General features: G+C 47.5%; 1 protein-coding gene across 2 annotated transcripts in view; it reads right to left on the reverse strand.

Annotated features, from left to right (window-relative positions):
• JPH2 (junctophilin 2) overlaps positions 1–11,352 on the reverse strand; it is a 65,062-nt gene extending 53,710 nt beyond the window's left edge. For both annotated transcript variants that reach the window (XM_082744677.1, XM_082744676.1), the window contains exon 1: positions 10,479–11,352. In XM_082744677.1, coding sequence (XP_082600803.1) covers positions 10,479–10,857 — 379 coding nt within the window. In that variant the 5' untranslated portion in view covers positions 10,858–11,352. The remainder of the gene's footprint in view (positions 1–10,478) is intronic.
• Positions 11,353–17,733: the final 6,381 nt, after the last annotated feature.

A 17,733-nucleotide genomic window follows, 5' to 3' on the forward strand; every position in this document is an offset into this window, starting at 1 on the left:
GCCACAGTTGAACAGCCAGCTTACAACATTTCTGAAAATTTTAGGGATGGGCTCTTATGAGCTGGTAGCAGCTGGTATCAGCACCACATGTGTAATACACACTGTCATGTTCTCTCCTGATACCTGCAAACGTGTAACACATTCATAGGCAACTGTAACTTGGTGGGTAAGTGAGACCATTTCAGTCCCAAGAAGGTCACACATGGATTGGCCCTCCAAGACCATCTAGTTCAAGGCAGCAAGTAAACTGTCATATGGGCCATCTCTTACCCACACTGTGACCACAACAGACATTGCTAATCAATCATGATATTGAATCCCAATGCCTTGCTCTCTGGTTTGCCTGTGAGGTGACACCAAAGTTTATTCCCAGGGCTCCCAAATGTGGCCACCTATCAAAGCTCCACTGTCCCTGATTTTCCAGGATCGCTGAGAGGTAACCCAGAGCAGAGGAGCTAGCAGTGCTTAACCTGACCCTGGGAGCAGGGTCAGGTTACAGCGGGTATAGGACAAGTCCCCATAGCCTGCAGGGCTCCACCACGCCCGCATCCAGAGGCTGTCACCTCAGATGACACCCCACAGCTCACATGATAAGCAGGGGATTCATCAAGCAAATCACCTGGGTGCCGCCAGCCCTGGGGACCTGTAGCCTGGGTGGAAGTCCCTTTGCCAGACTCTGAGTCAGCTCAATAATCTTGAGGGCCTTGGAAACCAGAAATAACTGGTTGTAGAGGAGGCAAAAGAAATCAAGGAGAGTCTAGGTTCAAAGGACCCTCCACTGGTCATGTAGGCCCCCCTTCCATGCTCAGGCCTACCCACAGCCCTCATGCCCACACGGCATGTGCAACAGGCCTTCTCTCACCCATAATGTCGAACACTGAGCTCCTGACCTTCTCTCTTCGAACACTTGGCCCATCTCAGCTCAGGGCAATGCTATCCTCCCATGGCTTAGGCCAAAGCCTTGACTCCTCTTTCTTTCACTCCCCCTGTCCGGTCTATCAGCAAATCTAACAACTCTACCTTCAAAACAGACCCGGGATTTACCTCCTTCTCTCCATGGCCACTGCTGCAGGGTGGCACTCCAGACTTGTATGCTCACCCATAACATTGCACTAAACTCACTAATTCACTTCTCTGCTCCTCCCCTTTCTGCACCACCAACTCTCCCCCAAACAGTCTCTCAACACAGTAGCCAAGGGAATCCCTTTAAACAAGGTCAGAGTATGTCACTTTTTTTTGTTGTTGTTGTTAACATATAATGTATTATTAGCTCCAGGGGTACAGGTCTGTGAATCACCAGGTTTACACACTTCACAGCACTCACCGTAGCACATACCCTCCCCAGTGACCATAACCCCACCACCCTCTCCCCACCCCCTACCCCCCCCCCCAGCAACCCTCAGTTTGTTTCGTGAGATTAAGAGTCTCTTATGGTTTTTCTCCCTCCTGATCCCATCTTGTTTCATTTATTCTTTTCCTACCCCTCAAACCTCTCACATTGCATCTCCACTTCCTCATATCAGGGAGATCATATGATAATTGTCTTTCTCCGATTGACTTATTTCGCTCAGCATGATACCCTCTAGTTCCATCCATGTTGTCGCAAATGGCAAGATTTCATTTCTTTTGATGGCTGCATAGTATTCTGCTGTATGTGTATGTATGTATGTATACGTGTATATATATATATACATATACTATATATATATATATATATATGTATGTATATACCACATCTTCTTTATCCATTAGATAAAGAAGGCCTTATTCTTTCATAGGCCTTATTCTTCTCAGAGGAAAAGCCAGAGTCTGACAATGGCCCACGAGACTCTGCATACACCGCCTGCTGCCCACGCCTTCCCAGCTGGGATAGAGTGTGGTGGGGCTGCGCCCTTCTCCCTGCGTCCCATCAAGGGTCTATATTGTAAGGTTGTCCTGTCATCAGCGATGTGAAATTTGATCACTTTGTGAAGATGGTATCCATAAAGGAGTCAAATTTAATTAAAAATAAAAGTCACAGGGGTGCCTGGGTGGCTCAGTCAGCTGAGTGTCTGACTCTTGACTTGGGCTCAGGCCATGATCTCAGGGTCCTGGGTTTGAGCCCCTTGTCAGGCTGCATGCTCAGTGGGGAGTCTGCATGAGAGTTCTGTCTCTTGCTCTCCCTCAGCCCCTCCCCCATGCTCATGCTCACTCACTCTCTCTAAAATAAATGAATGAATCTTAAAAAGATAAAAGTGCTAAAACCATTGTGCATGCCCAATGGAGCCATTCTTGCAGGCTGTGCGCAGCTCTCAGACCTCAGTGTGTGTCCCCGACTCCACACAGTCCATATGACAGTTGGCAGCATATGCTTGCATACCTCTAGGCACAGGATGCTCTCTGCTTGCCTGGAGGGAAGTGGGTTCTGGAGTTCCCACAGCCCCTGGATCATTCTGTGGATTTTGCCAGGTGGTCTGGCAGAGTCAACCAACTCTGTTTTAGAGCAATGAGTAAGGGTCCTGGATGCTTTACCTGTGACCAAACCTAACTCTCCACCTACTCTGGGGCTCTGACTTCAGAAGGCATAGGAGGGGACAAGGACAGCCCTCGGGTCTATGGCAGGAAACAACTCTGTCCTGCTCAGACTGCACCCCAGCCTCAACCAGGGCCCTGAGTAAAGGCCCTCAACATTCCTCACAAGGGTGTGGCAGCAAGGGCTGGTCCAGGGAACAGTTGCTGGGGACACAGAATTAACAGTCTGGAAACAAGCGAACTTGATGAATCCCAAGGGCCTGGCCTTGGACAGGAGTGTATGTGCAGAGATTCGGCCAGTTGGACCTATGCAGCACAGAAGGCAAGTCTGCAGAGAAGAAGGACTAATTGTGTCCACTTCCCTGTCTTGCGGAGGGTCCACTCTCCTCCCCTGGGGTCCCGGAGAAAGCCAAGAGGCTGCCAGGACAGCAACTCAGCCAGCTGTCACAGTGGCCCCTTGGCTGTGAACTGGGACATGAGATTTTCAAGATGAGGTTAAATTATGCTGATTCTACATTCGAAATGGAATCGTGCCCGGCATGAGTTCCATCTACACTGGCAGGACTCAAGGCAGAACGAATCGAATCAAAGTCTTAGCTTGTTAGCTGCTCCAAAGTCAAAAGCTAATTTCTGTGCTTAAGCAGTCTCCCCAAAACAGCTGTGGTGCAGGCCCTCCTGAATTAGTTCACGCTCTAGACTGTGAAGTAAATGCAGAAAGGAGAATCGTTTCAGGACTTCCCAGGTGCCAGGCACTATGCTAAGTGCTTTTTGTGTATTATCTCATTTCATTGTTTCAACCATATTTTGGAGATTTTGACATCTCTAATGGAAAAAATGAAACAGGAGCTCAGAGAGGTTACGGGTGTGCCCACATTCATAGAATTAAGAAGTGGCACAGCTGGAATTGGAACCCAGATGTGGCTACTGTAAGCCGTGAGTGCCAAGTACCACATGACGTTTTTACTCCTATCTATCAGGACTGCCACACTTGATTTTTAATAGCAATCAAAAGATTTTAAATGAAAAGATGTTCCCTTTAAGTCCAAAGAAGAACAAAAAAATCCCACTAAACCTAAGCAATTAATTTGGCAGTGTAAAAGGATTCAAAGTCAACATATAAAAATAATTGCGTTTTTATAACCCAGCAATGAATAATTGGAAAAATGAAATTCAAAAATCCCATTTACAGTATCATTTTTAAAACTTATGAATTTTATTCACCACCAACCAAAAAAAAAAAAAAAATGTGCAAAACACCGAAAACTCCAAAGGATTGCTAAGTGAAATTGAAGACCTAAATAAATAGGGATCTATACCATGTCCATGAATTGGAAGGCTCATTGCCCTTAAGTTGTCTGATCTCTGCAAATTGATAAATGGGTCTCATGAATTCTTTTTTTTCAAAGATTTTATTTATTTATTTGACACAGAGAGAGATCACAAGTAGGCAGAGAGGCAGGCAGAGAGAGAGAGGAAGGGAAGCAGGCTCCCCGCTGAGCAGAGAGACCAATGCAGGACTCGATCCCAGGACCCTGGGATCGCGACCTGAGCTGAAGGCAGAGGCTTGAACCCACTGAGCCACCCAGGTGCCCCAGGTCTAATGAATTATTAATCAAATTCCCATTGGGCTTTTTAGTAGAAATCAGTAAGCTGATTTTGTAATGTTTATGAAAATGATGTAGAAGAACCCAGTCTTAAACAAGAAAAGCCAAGTTGGAGGATTTACTCTGATTTTAAAATTTACTATAAAGCTGTGATAACAAAGGTAGTGTGATATTGGCATAAAGGCAGACAAACAGATCAACAGAAAAGATATTCCTTTGGAGAATGAATGAGTGAATGAGTGAATGGATGAATGAATGAATGAAGTTGCTTCAAGGAACACATCCCCTAGGCCCAGATAATGTGACACTAGGTATTGCTCATGTCCCTGTCCTGGCGAATTCACTTTGCTCCCATGTTCACTGTCAGTTGGGTTAAAATGAGCTTACGTCATCAGCTTTGGGCAAGAGAAAGAAACTTGGATCCAGAGAGCAGAAGCTTGGGTTTTTTGACCCAATTGTCATAGTGAAACACAAAAATATCATCTTTTCCGTGTGTCATATTAATTAAAGCACTAAGCACACGTCAAGCTCTAAGCGCTTTACTCTATCAGGGCATCATTTAATTTTCTCAACAAGATAGGATAAAAGAAAAAAAATAGCAAGGATTGCATAGAGGAAGGGAAATATTATTTTGTGATGATTTATTTCAGTTTTGCATTTTTGCGTATGTACGTACAGAATTATGATGTGAACTACCTGATTCACTGTGAAGTACTGTGAGGTACTGTGAAGTACCTGATTCCAATCTTGGCGTTTGGGTTGCAAACGCCAAGATTGGAACACCACTAAGAGTAGTCAAAGAGAGTTATTAAGAAGCCTGAATAGAGGCGCCTGGGTGGCTCAGTGGGTTAAAGCCTCTGTTTTCGGCTCAGGTCGTGATTCCAGCGTCCTGGGATGGAGCCCTGCATTGGGCTCTCTGCTCAGCAGGGAGCCTGCTTCCTCCTCTCTCTCTCTCTGCCTGCCTCTCTGCCTACTTGTGATCTCTGTCTGTCAAATAGATAAATAAAATCTTAAAAAAAATAAGAAAGAAAGAAAGAAAAAAGAAGCCTGAATAGCAGAGTGCGGGTAGGATTCGGAGCACAGAACCTGGTGTAAAAACACGGTAAGGGGCAGATGCAGTTGTGATCACTGTCCAGGCCCTCCTCAGAAGCGTCCCCCTGTGTCATTGCTCAGGGCTCTGCGCTCAGAAGACTCTGCACTTGGTTTAATGCTCTGTCGTCATTACCTCGAAATTCTTCATGGTTTTGAGGAGGGGCTCCTGCCTTCATTTTGTACTGGGTCTCCCAAACTATGCAGCTGGTCTTATTTTGTATAGTGGTTTATCGCTTGTTAAAGTAGTTATTTATACTACAACTTTTTAAAAAAAGATTTTTATATATTTATTTGAGAAAGAGGGACAGAGTGAATGAGACGATGAGGGAGAGGGAATTTAACGCAGACTCTGTACTGAGCACAGAGCCCAGCCTAGATCTGGAAGCCACAATCATGAGATCGTGGCCTGAGATGAAACCAAGAGTCCAAGCTTAACCAGCCACCCAGGCGCCCCATATACTATGAACTATTTAATTATCCCTTATTACCATCAAATTCTATCACTGCTTCTCACTAGTTAGAGGACTGTGAGAGAGAACACAGTACATAAACCCTTCGTCTCCTTTGCCTTTTCTGTAAGATGGGGGTAATAACAGAACTTCCGCATAAGGTTGTTGTGAAGGTTTAAGTAACACATGTTCCACGCCAAGAGCAGCAGCTGCACATAGTAAGCACACCAAAAATTAACTATTATTATTACTGGCTTTACAAACAAAGTCAACCTTGCGCTTGTTCTGTTTTGGTTTTGAGAGCGAGTGAGAGAGCAGAGGGTGGGCACAGGGAGAGGGAGAGAGAGAATCTTAAGCAGGCTCCGTGCCCAGCAGGAAACCTGACACTGGGCTTGATCTCACAACCCCCCTGAGATTATGACCTGAGCAGAAATCTAGAGTCAGATGCTTAACCAACTGAGCCACCAGGGCACCCCCAGGCCTGGTTTTTCCACTGCACATTTGGGGGAAAGGACTGCCAACTAGGTGAGGGCTTCTGGAACTTAGCAGATTACTTCGAGAATCTGAAGGCGATCTGAGGATAAACACAGGCAATCCCTGCCCATAGGCTCCCATATTGCCTGTGCACTGATGGGCCTCTGAGGCCAAGGCCGGGGCTCCAGGTCAAGGACCTCGGAAAGCAAAGATTACCAGTGGCCCTTCTAGTCCTGGAGTCTGTGGGTCTCTGGGGTGGGAACAGCTAGGCTGCCAAAGGAGCATTACTACTTAAGGCCTGGGTGAATGCTTGCTTTGGGGCTTTAAGCCAGCAGCTATTTTTGGTTTTGCTATATATGGCCAGGGCAGGAAGAGGGCTTATAGGCGGGGGAGGGGGGCCAGGAGGCTTAGAGCAGGGTTTGGGAGCAGGAGCTCGCTGCCTTGCCACCTTCCCCTCCCCAGGGGAGAGCTGGACAACTTCCTCAACCTCCAGCTGACATGACAGGCGACAGGCGTGGAGGAGAGGGAGAGGCTGTGGAGGGGGGAGGGGTAGCAGCTTCGATGAAGCTGCACAGCAAGTCACTTTAGAGCCGTGATTTTCAAACTTTTTTGACCATGACCTGCAGTAAGAAATACATGTATGCAGACATCAGGTAAGAAATACATGCTGCGTGTAAACACAGAAGCCTTTCTACACACATTATATGTGTACGTGTATCTTCAGCTGAACAGACGTTTCAGGAAACAATACTTTCTCATGCGCTGTGAAATGCTCTGCTTTTTCTGTTCTGTTCCTTCATTTTAAAAAATGCCGCTCATGATGCCCTGAACTGGAGTTACCTCCTATTAGTGCTTCCAGTTTGGAACACTGCAGTTTCCTGTGACTGCAAGGTAAGGTGGGGACTGCAGGAAATGGGACATTTGGTCCCTCTGATCAGTACCTCCTAACACTAGGGATAAGATGCAAGCTTCAGCTTTATCTCCTGGCTGGCAGCAAGTTCTAGACCTCCTGGCTTTCGTGTACTCTGTTCCCTCAACCTGGAGCACTCATCCTTGACCCTTGCCACCGGTCTCCCTCCATACTTCAGAGTCCAGCTTGCCACTTACTCCAGGAAGCCTCCCTGAATGCCTCAGTCTGGTTAGTTGCCTGCCTCTTCCTCCCTTAGTCCCCAGTACTCTCCTGCCTAGCACCTGACACCCTATAGCTTGATTTCTTGTAGATTCTATGGAAGATAGGGACCATTTCCATTCTGTTCATTTCTACACTCCTCCCTCCCAACACGATACCGCCAGCTTCATGATAATCACTCAGTAATTATTAGTGGAGCAAATTAATGAGAGTTAATAGTAATTATAGCAACTACAATTTATCGAGTACCCATTTTCCCCACAAGAAATCTTAGGAGGGATTAGGATAAGCCCATTTCATTGGTGATGAAACTAAGGCTCCACGGTATGAAATCTTGGGATAGGCCAAGGTAATGACGCAGAGCTCCCTGACTCCCAGCTGCTTCTAATCCCGGATCTTAATTGTCTGCATTCTCTTCAGCTCTGCTCCCGCTGGGGCAAAGGGCAGGTCCTTAACAAACCCTCAGGGATCCGATGACAGGTTGATTAAAGAGATTTTCCAAAGCAGTGGCCACGTCTAATTTTGGAGAGCTGCACCTTGTGTGTGGCTTGAGAGAGAGAGATCCGGGAGGTTTCCAGGGCCCCGGATGTGGGACTGTCTCATTCGGAAGAAGAGTCTGGGCCTCTGACACACCAGAGGAGCAGGTCTTCAGTTAACCCGGCCCAAGAGCACATCTTGCAGTTAAGTGGGCCTGAAGAGCTCCCGCACACACCCAGAATCAAACCCAGGGCTCTGCAAAGCCTACGTGATCTGGCGCACACCCACAGCTCCAACGTCAGCCCCGGCCTGCTGTTCCCTTCAGCCATTCTATTCCTGCCACCCTGGTGTTCCTGCTGTTCCTCAAACATGCCAAGTCCTCAGGGCCTTTGTGACTGCCATTCCCTCGGGAGGCATTACGCTCTCCCGAGTCCTCCCATCCAGCTTCCCAGAACACGCTATCCAAAAAGTCGACCTCTTCCTTCTCTATTTTCCTTGCTCCCTGCCCTGGCTTCTGGAATTTGCTGTGGGATGCTGCCCGACACGTAGCTGGTGCTCCGTAATATTGATTGCATGAACGAATGAGTGAATGAATAGGTCCCCCCTCCTCCCCTTTAAGACATATTGGGAAATCAGTACATAGTTTCCCAGAAATGGGTGTCTCTACGACTCACACCCAAGCCTTCAACACAACACCTTGGTTTGGAGAGAGGAAAGAGGGAACGGACATCTGGCATCCTGTGTACCACATTGCATAGATAACCGACACCCAACCAGCCCTCGAGGATCCTCAGCACGTTATAGCCAGAGAAACTGGGGCCTGTTCCCTACTCGTCCCCACTGCTCAGCGCAGTGGCCAGCGTCAACATCCAGGGAATTGAGTTGTCCTGAACTGTAGAAGGTTTGGCAAATGGCTGACGGTCACCAAATTAGGAAGCGTGGAGCCAGAATTTGTCCTAGCACTGTCCAGCCAGTGTTGTGTCGCTCCCACGGTACCCACAGAAACTCTGGGGACACAACCTCTTAACACCCAGCCACACTGGAGGGTGGGCCCCCGCCAGACATCCACCAGCAGGCAGCCCAGTCGGAAGCATCCTGGACCTGACGCCCCTCTGTACAGGCCTCGACTTGAGCATAACTTCCACCGTGGGCTGGCTCATGTGCCTTCCTGCTCCACCCCAAACCCACTCCCAGACTGCCCACTTCCTGCCCTCTGTCATAAAGAGGGGAGACTAGTGACACATCTAATATACTGTGAATGCCTTCTGACAGACGCCAACCTATTTTTGTTTAAGTAGCTATAGGTTTGAGTCATCTGTGTCAGCAACTCTTTCCAATGGGGCATGGGAAGGAGACTTCACAGAAGTATCCTGAGCCGGAAGGAAACTGAAGGACCATTTAAAGCGGAGCCAGCCACCTTTCCTGTAAATAGCTGAAAAGTAAATATTACAGTCTCGGTGGACCCAAAGGAGATGATGTAGGGACTTTCATGTAATTTCTACATGTCACAAAGTAGAGTTCAACTTGTGATTTTTTTCAAATATTTCAAAATGTAAAACCACTTTGAGCTCATAAGCTGTACAAAAACGGGCAGCAGGCCAGTTGGGCCGGCTCTCTATAGTTGGAAAGTGCCTGATGTAAAGCAATGCTTCTTAAACTTTAACATACATAAAAATTCCAAGGGGGACTCGTTAAAACACATGCCTGGGCCTACCCTTGGAGATTCCGATTCAGATTCAAGTCTAGATGGGGCCCCTGAGTTTGCATTTTAACTGGTGGACAGATGATGTTGATACTGCCTCTCTAATGACCATATTTTGAGCAGCACCTGACATTCTAAAGCCCATTTTGTGGATCAGGAAACTGAGGCCCAACTAAGTGATATATGCAAGGTCACAGCCAGGGAATGAGGTGATGATATCTTCTCTACCACTTCCCACAGCTGTTTGGCCACAGAAAATTCCTCTTCATCTCCTTAACCCACTGGGCACGCTCATGCTTTTGAGCTTCTAACTCATTGCTCTCCCCACTCACATGCTCTCTAAAGCAGTTTTCCCAACAAGATCCAGCTCGGATGTCACCTGTTCTCAAGCAGTCCCTGACCTCCTCGAATCTAACTTCTTTGCCACAGCACTCTACCTACTTGTATATAATTGTTTATCTACAAGCCAGTGTTTGAAGCCTTGGGTGCTATCTTATTCCTCTTTATATCTAACTCTTTTTATAATACCTAGCACATAGGAGGTACAACAGAAATAGGCTATAAACAAAACAATGGATGGATGGATGGATGGATGGGTGGGTGGGGAGGTGGAGGGGTAGGGGGGTGGGTGGATGGATGGGTGAATGAATGAATACTTCATAATCTATGGCTTGAAAATAATTTTCATGGCAAAGTTGAGATTAGGTCCAAATTCTTCTGGAGCACAAGCCGGAGTATATTCCATGGCTGATTGTAATCCTACCATGCCAACGGTAGTAGTTAGGTTTTACTGAATGTGTGCCGTGTAGTTATACAGCAGGTCTTGTCCGACACTACTCAATGGCCCTGTTATTGGCCCAACCTCCACTAATGAGGAAATGAGTGCTGAGAGAGGTAGGGCAGCTTGCCCAACGTCACACAGCAAGGACATCCTGGCTCTTCTGATTCTGTGTCACATTACCCCTCCCTCTTCCCACCTCCACCAGTCTTCCTCACGGGTCTGGCTCCTACTAGCTCTGCTGGCCCCAGGCCGGGCTCACCTCCATCGGCATAGGTCTCGGTGCCATAGCCGTCCTGCAGGCCGTTGTTCCAAGTGCCTTCATACTTGGCACCACTGCTGCTGCTCTGCCGAGTTCCGTAGCGTCCCTTGAAGCCGTGTGTCCACTCGCCCTTGTAAAGCCAGCGCCCCTTGGTCTCTATGCCCAGCCCATGCCGTTTGCCCTGGCTCCAGTATCCCTCGAAGGTGTTCCCACTGGGCCAGGTGTAGACGCCCGCCACTTCGAAGCCAAAGTTCCAGGAGCCCGAGTATTCGCCCTGGCCCTTGGGGCCTGTGCACAGTCCATGTCCGTGGGCCTTTCCCCCCTCCCAGCCCCCGCAGTATGCCCCGCCATCATCAAAGTCAAAGCGGCCCCCACTCATCTCATCATAGTCCCTGACAGCCTCACCGTCCTCCAGCTTGGGGGAGAGAGGGTGATGGCGGGTGCCAATGACACGCTCCAAGCACACTCAGGGCTGGGCGCCCCTAACTCACCACTGCGCCCCAGGAGGGAGAAAGCAAGATGCCACCAGAGGCTGAATGAGCCCTGGCACCAAGTCAGCACTGGGTCGGCTGGTCAGTGCCATGCCTGGGAGGTCCCGACTCAACCAGCCACAGGAAGGCTGCCAGTTGGGAAGGAAGCCGGAGGGAAAGATTCAAAGTCTCCAAAGAGCGTCCCAAGTCTGGCTTCCCTGGAGTCAGAAGAAAAACGGTGTGATCCCTTTAAGAAGCACAGTGAAAGGGGTGGGGGTGGAGGGGTCCCCGGTCCAGTTTTGAAAAGGGGAAATTCCTCCTTGGTGACAGCCCCCAGCCTGAGGCTGAATTCCTGCAGCCCGGCAGGCCCCCTTCTCCACCCAGTGGGTGTGCGGGGCTGTCGGTCTCCCTGCCGCTGCCCCGCCCCTCTCTGGATCCTGCCCTCCTCCTGGGATGGGAAGGTCAGTGTTGCCCTAACAAGGCCATTGGATCTCAGAAGCTGCTCCCAAAATAACCCCCTGGCCAGCCCAGCCTCCTTCAAAGCGGGAGGGGTGTTTCAAACTGGGCTGGTGCTTCAGACCCAGGGAGTTGCTGGAGGGGACGAGGATGGACAGCGGAGAACTAAGTGTGGGCAGCAGCTGGGGCAACTGGGTGGCTCTTCTTCCGCCTGGGTAGGAGCTCCCTTCCACCTTTGGGGTCCCCTGAGTCTGCAGGCAGGGAAGCAGCCGAGGGGTCAGGGAAGGGAGGGAAGGGAAAAGGAGGCCTAGGGGAACAGCCAGTCCTGGAACACTTAAAATCCCCCAGAGCGTAGAGATTGGCAAATCTCACCCACCACCACTCACATGCCCTAACAGGACCTGGGGCTATACACGCTGCCAGCCCCATAAAGGAATCTGGTGACCTAAAGAGAAAGGCACGGGCCTGGTTTCCCATATGCTTTTGAAAGCAGAGGAGGGAACTCAGGAAGAGAAGTGAGATTCTGGAAACAGAGTCTGGAAAATAGAGAAAACCTGAGTCCAGCGCTCATGCACAACCCCCAACCCCTCTCCGCAGCCTTGGGAAAACCCTGGAAAGAGCCCGTTGAAAGCAATGAATGCTCTCAGGTTCTCTCCTCAGAGGGGCGAGGAGCCTGTCCTTCTCTGTCTTCGAGACACAGTGTCGCTGGTTATTTGGAATGAAGTCGTCTACGCAATACTCCAGAACCGTGATTTAAAAAAAAAAAAAAAAAAAAAAAAAAGAAATCCCTTTTCCAAGTTTTCTTTCTCTTCGTTCCTCAGAGCCTGTGAGGCCAGACCTCAGAAAGCTCTTGGGGCAGGGTCAGGAGGGAAGGGCCTGGGTGGATTCCCAGCACTCAGGTTCCCACCAAAATTCAGTCAAAGGGACAAATAAATCTTTGTGACATGAAGCCATGGCCAGGACTAATGATTGGAAATCCCAGCTGAGCCCAGGGTTCGAAGGAGCAAGAGTAATTCTGGGAAAGGTAGGAGCTATCAAGAACAGGAAGCTGTTGGTGGGGGGGCAGAGATGGAAATATATGGGGGGAATAAAAATTGCTAAAAAAGCAAGTGCAGAAGGCACTTGAGGACTAATGGATTATTTTCTGACTCCGGACTTAATCTTACATACTCCAAATCCCACCATGACTCAGGCTCCTTGAAGTCACTACGGAAGATTTGTTCGTTTCAGAAATCGACAGAAAATATTCTCTCCCTTCATCCCAGTGGATTCCCAGTTCTCCTGGTTCCTTCCCTGTTAAAGAGCCCCTTCTGGGTCCATGTTTCAGCCTGAGGTAGAAACACACAGCCTCTGAGCTCACTACCGCTGGCTGTTCGCCGAGTGGACAGGCAGAAAAGTAGCTCTGGATAAACACTGGGTCTTCTAGGTTTGAACTCACCATCCGGCCAGCCAGACAGACTGAACTGCTTACCCAAATTCACTTCTAAGAATGCCTCGCTCTGCTTTTGCCACTTCTCACCAAGGTCTCTGGAGAATCACACGTTTCTTTCCAGCTCTGCTCTCAAGAGGAGAGGAAAGCAACATCTCAACGTGGAAGTTCGATAGTTTGAATTGTTCAAGTTCAATACTCTTTGGAGTTAAATGCTGGGCAAATCACCGTAATCTTCTTCAAAGGCTGGGAGGCTGTTGTGTCCTCCTGGGCTGTTCTGCCTGATAAATTGAGCCACTGTGCACCCATGCAGCTCCCTATGGTGGTTCCCTACCAAGGGTGAGTACTCCTAAGATTTAAGTTCAGGTGTTGAACTTAAAAACATAAACAGATTCCAGAGCTGTCCCCTACCCACCACCCCAAACAAATGAATAGACTGTTCCCAGAAAAGGCTTGGGCAGTTGTATTCTTCTTAAAATCCCCTCAGACGAATCTGATTTATTCCTGGTTAAGAACTACTGTATGTTTTGGGGCACCTGTATGTTTTGGCTCAGTGGGTTAAAGCCTCTGCCCTCCGCTCAGGTCATGGTCCCAGGGTCCTGGGATCAAGCCCAGCATCGGGCTCTGTGCTCAGCGGGGAGTTTGCTTCCTCCTCTCTCTCTCTCTGCCTGCCTCTCTGCCTACTTGTGATGTCTGTCAAATAAATAAAAAAAATCTTAAAAAAAAAAAACAACAAAAACGCTATATGTTTTCAAATTAAGAAACCATTTCTTAGTAACATTTATACCTTCACAAATCCATGTACCGTAGGCTCTGCAGGGTAGGTAGCCGTGGAGTTAGGTATGTGTTCATATCCCAGTTCTGCCCCTCACAAGGGGTGACCTTGGACCAATTGTTAATTTCCCTAACCCACAAATTCTTTGACTGTGTAAGTACCTACCACGAAGGATTATTAGTATTCAGGGTAACAGTATCTTCCTTACATGGTTGGGTAACTTAATAGTGTAAAAAGGCTTGGAGCACACTAAACACCTAATAAATATTAGCTATTATTAATATTATGTTCACTTGATACGTTGCTCCTCAAACTGGAATGCTTAATAAGATAGTCACCAAAGAGGTAAGTTAGGATCATCCCCTAAATACTAAATACCTCGACACCACAGTCCTCCTTACTCTTCACAGTACTTGTTGACTCAGCATTGCCCTATGGTTTTTCACTTTTTAAGCTGATAAACTAAGTTATCGGTCAAGGGGCGCTTTGATTTCTTAAAAGTTTTAGTACATCGTTTGCCGAATTTGGTGCTGGCCTTAGGCAATCGGGGCTGAGCTTTGGAGCAGCTCTTGCCTCCAGCGGCCCGGAAGCAGTGCATTTCAAGGAAAGGGAGGCCTCTTGAGGCCATCCGTGCATTACAGAAGCTTTTCCTAAGGAAAGTCAGTTCCTTGGGCAGAAGGTAATTTACTAAACTTGAAATGAATTCTAAACCACTTTTGAAGAGCTATCCCATTCTTGCTTTTTGCCAGGTCTTTTCTTTGTCTGTGGTTCTGTCTTTTGATCAGAGAGAGCAGTCACTTGCTTCCTCTGTTTCTTTCTCATTTCTCAGATGTGGATCACTTCTTAGGGAGCCTGGGGCCGGGGGCAGGAGGATGACCCCAAAAATCCAGAATAGAGAGAAGAGACCTGCACGCAGAAACCCACCGAAGACTCAGTTGAAGAAGCCCCACCTTCCCTCAGAGAAGCTTCCTGGCTGGGTTAAATGCCTTTGCACATGTGGGCTCTTTCTCTGAACTATGAGTAGTTTGAAGCAAGGATTATCATCATTCCACAAAAAAGCAAGAACGCAGACCAAGTGCCTGGCGCTCCGGCTCACGCTGTATGCCCAGTGCCTGCTCACAGCCCGGGCTCACCTTTCCTTCTCTGCACCGTTTGGCAGCTTCCAAGTCCCTTCTTAATTAAACGCTTTTTCACTTGACCGATGGGACTGCTCTCTTCTGTTCCCACTTCACTGGCTGCTCCTACCTAGTCTTTGGCTGGTTCCTCTTCATTCTGCTGACCTCTCTACCATGGGAATGTCTGTCTGGGTCTTTACCTACCTTCACTTCCTATGTGGTCTCCTCCAGTCTGAGCTTTAAGTAAGACCCCTATCCTCGTGGCTCCTGTATTTATGTCTCCAGCCTGAACCTCCCTACTGATCTTCAGTAAAGGTCTACCACATCACCACAGGGCGTCTCAGAAGCAACTTACACTTGGTGAGAGCAAACCCAGACTCCCAACTTCTCCCATATCTGCTCCATGGGCCAACTTCCAGCTTCTGAAAGCCTTTGGAGTCCTTAACTGCAGTTTTTCTCTCATACCCTGTATCTAATCCATTAGCAAATCCCCTCGGCTGTACCTCTGAAATTGTTCCAGAATACATCTCTTCCTCTGCACTGCCAAGTATCCAAGCCATCAAAACCCACTGCCGTGACCTCCCAACTGCCTCCTTGCCTCTTCTTCTCCTGCTCCCCAGTTCACAAAGAACAGCTAGAGTTCTCGGTAAAGGCCAGTGTGATAATGCCTCTCCTCTACTCCAAAACCCCCAAATGGCCCCTTACCTCATTTAGGACTTATAGCCTTTAAAATGGCCCGCAAGGCCCTCCATGATCTGCCCCTGCCCCACACTTCTGTGACCTCACCTGCTTCAAGCCACGTTGACATTCTTTGCTGTCTATCTGTCCGGAATGCTCTGCCCCCAAATATCTACAATATCTACCCTTTCTTCGGGCCTCAGCTCAAATGTCACCGACCTCATCACAGAAGCTTCTCTGAGCACCCAAAGAAAGGAATCACCGTCCCCAGCCCCAGCCCTTAGGATCTTGGAATCCTCTCTCGAGTAAAGGATGTCATTCTGTTGCTGTTTTATCCCCAGCACCTTGTATGGCTGCAGGCACCCCAGGAATATTTGTGGAATAAATGGATGAAAGCAGGTTCTATGAACAGTTAATAAAGGCACATGTCAGGATGCGACTTCTCAGAGTAAAATTTCTCAATCCATAATCTGAATCCATCTCCCAGGGTGCATTCAAGAAAGACTGATTCAATAAATCACACTCATGAAAAGTCGGAAGTTCCAGTGAGGGACACTCAGATTAAATTTGGCCAGCTGGGTCTGAGCAGAATAGTTTTTAGCTTCAGGATTCATGTTTTGAGATTTTGACTGAAATGTTAAGTATCTACATTTCAGTCAAAATCTTCTGGATCTGGAATGCTAGCTTTGACCCAAGTTCGGATTTCTTCAAGCAGTTACTTAGCCACTGGAACTTTGTCCTGACACCCGTGCTCACGGCAGCTTCTGTTTGAAAGGAAGGCGGACCTTCCTTCCTTCTCTAATGACTGTTCTGTTATCATAGAGAATTAAGTAAATAACCAGACTACAGGACTTAAAAGCTAAAAAAGACTTAAAAGACTGAGGAACCATCTTTATTCAAGTACCACACTCAGCCCGAATTATTCCACTCTCGCTAGTACAAAAGGTGAAGCAAGACGCTGGTTGTGGAGATGAGGGCGTGGGTGGTGGGCGCCTTTACAGTAGAAACTCTTTAACGGTCTCATCAGAGGTTCTTAAAAGTGTGCTCTGGGGATCTACTCTTTCAGGGCATCTGTGAGGTCAAAACTAGTGTCATGACATTAACATTAACTGCCCTTTTCATGCTCATCTCCCACAAGTGTACAGAATTTTCTAGAGGTCACGCGACACAATGTTCACAAGAGGTTGAATGCAGAAGCAGATATGAGATCTAATTGTCTTCTATTAAGGCAAACATTGAAGACATTTGCAAAACTGCAAAACAACGCCACTCTTTTCACTAAAATATTTTGTTAATTCAAGTAAAAATGTTAACATGAATAAAATCATTATTTTAAAAATCAAGTAATACATATTTTTAAAATTTTAATTTCTAATAGGGTAAATATTTGTAAGTATGACCCACAAAAACAAAAGCTCTTTGGCATCCTTAATTTGTACATGAGTCATGAGACCAAAGGTTTCACAACCGTTGCTTTAGGTATATGCAGTAACATTCCTTCTGCTAGCATTAAGAAATTTCTGCTTCCAGGCCCGTGATGGCAAGATACTGTGCTCCCTTGCTCAAACCACAGCCTTCAGATGTCATTAAATCCACACCAAACTAGTAACTAGCACAGATCTCCCACAGCTTATGTTTAGGGCTTTTCCGGGGAATACCCTTCCCACCCCTCCCAAGTGCAAATCACGTTATGTGTGAAGCCCAGGCCCCACCCACTGTCATGAACCAACTCCAATCAGTGGGATGTTTTAGTAAAGAATAAAACTTGTTTTGTAACCTAAATAAAACTTAAACTCTCTGTTAACATGATGTTAAAATGGCTGGACAGGTTTTCACTGAATTTGATGGGAATGCTTAGGATGATGGTCTGAATTACAGTATGTTATGTGGTATGCGTAAAAATTCACATTGGAGCCATCTGAAAAAGACAGGGATTCATCCTCTAGCTGAAACCTAGTTTTTTTTTTCTTTTTTTCTCTACTGAACTCTGGCGGGAATTTTGGGATGGCCAACCAGAAACACAAGATAGCGCATCTATCAAATTGTTTTGGGTTGGCTGGGGTAGGAGGGCAGTGGAGAGAGATAATATCCATCTGGAACATTTGAAACTGAGGTATGAGATCTATATTACAAGTGACTGAAACGTGTCACAGATGTTAAAATGCCATCGATGGAGAAGATGCACGCTGGTTTCAAATACTACGGCCCCTCGTTCCAACTGAAGCAGCCGCTCCAAGCTGCTTCTTACCTGAAAAACTTCACATAACGTGCCTTCATGTACCAAGTGCCGGCCGGGGTTTATTTGGTGACGGTTAATGATTCTCTCAAACAA

This window comes from Mustela nivalis (genome assembly GCF_964662115.1).
Source record: "Mustela nivalis genome assembly, chromosome: 8".
NCBI lineage: Eukaryota > Metazoa > Chordata > Mammalia > Carnivora > Mustelidae > Mustela > Mustela nivalis.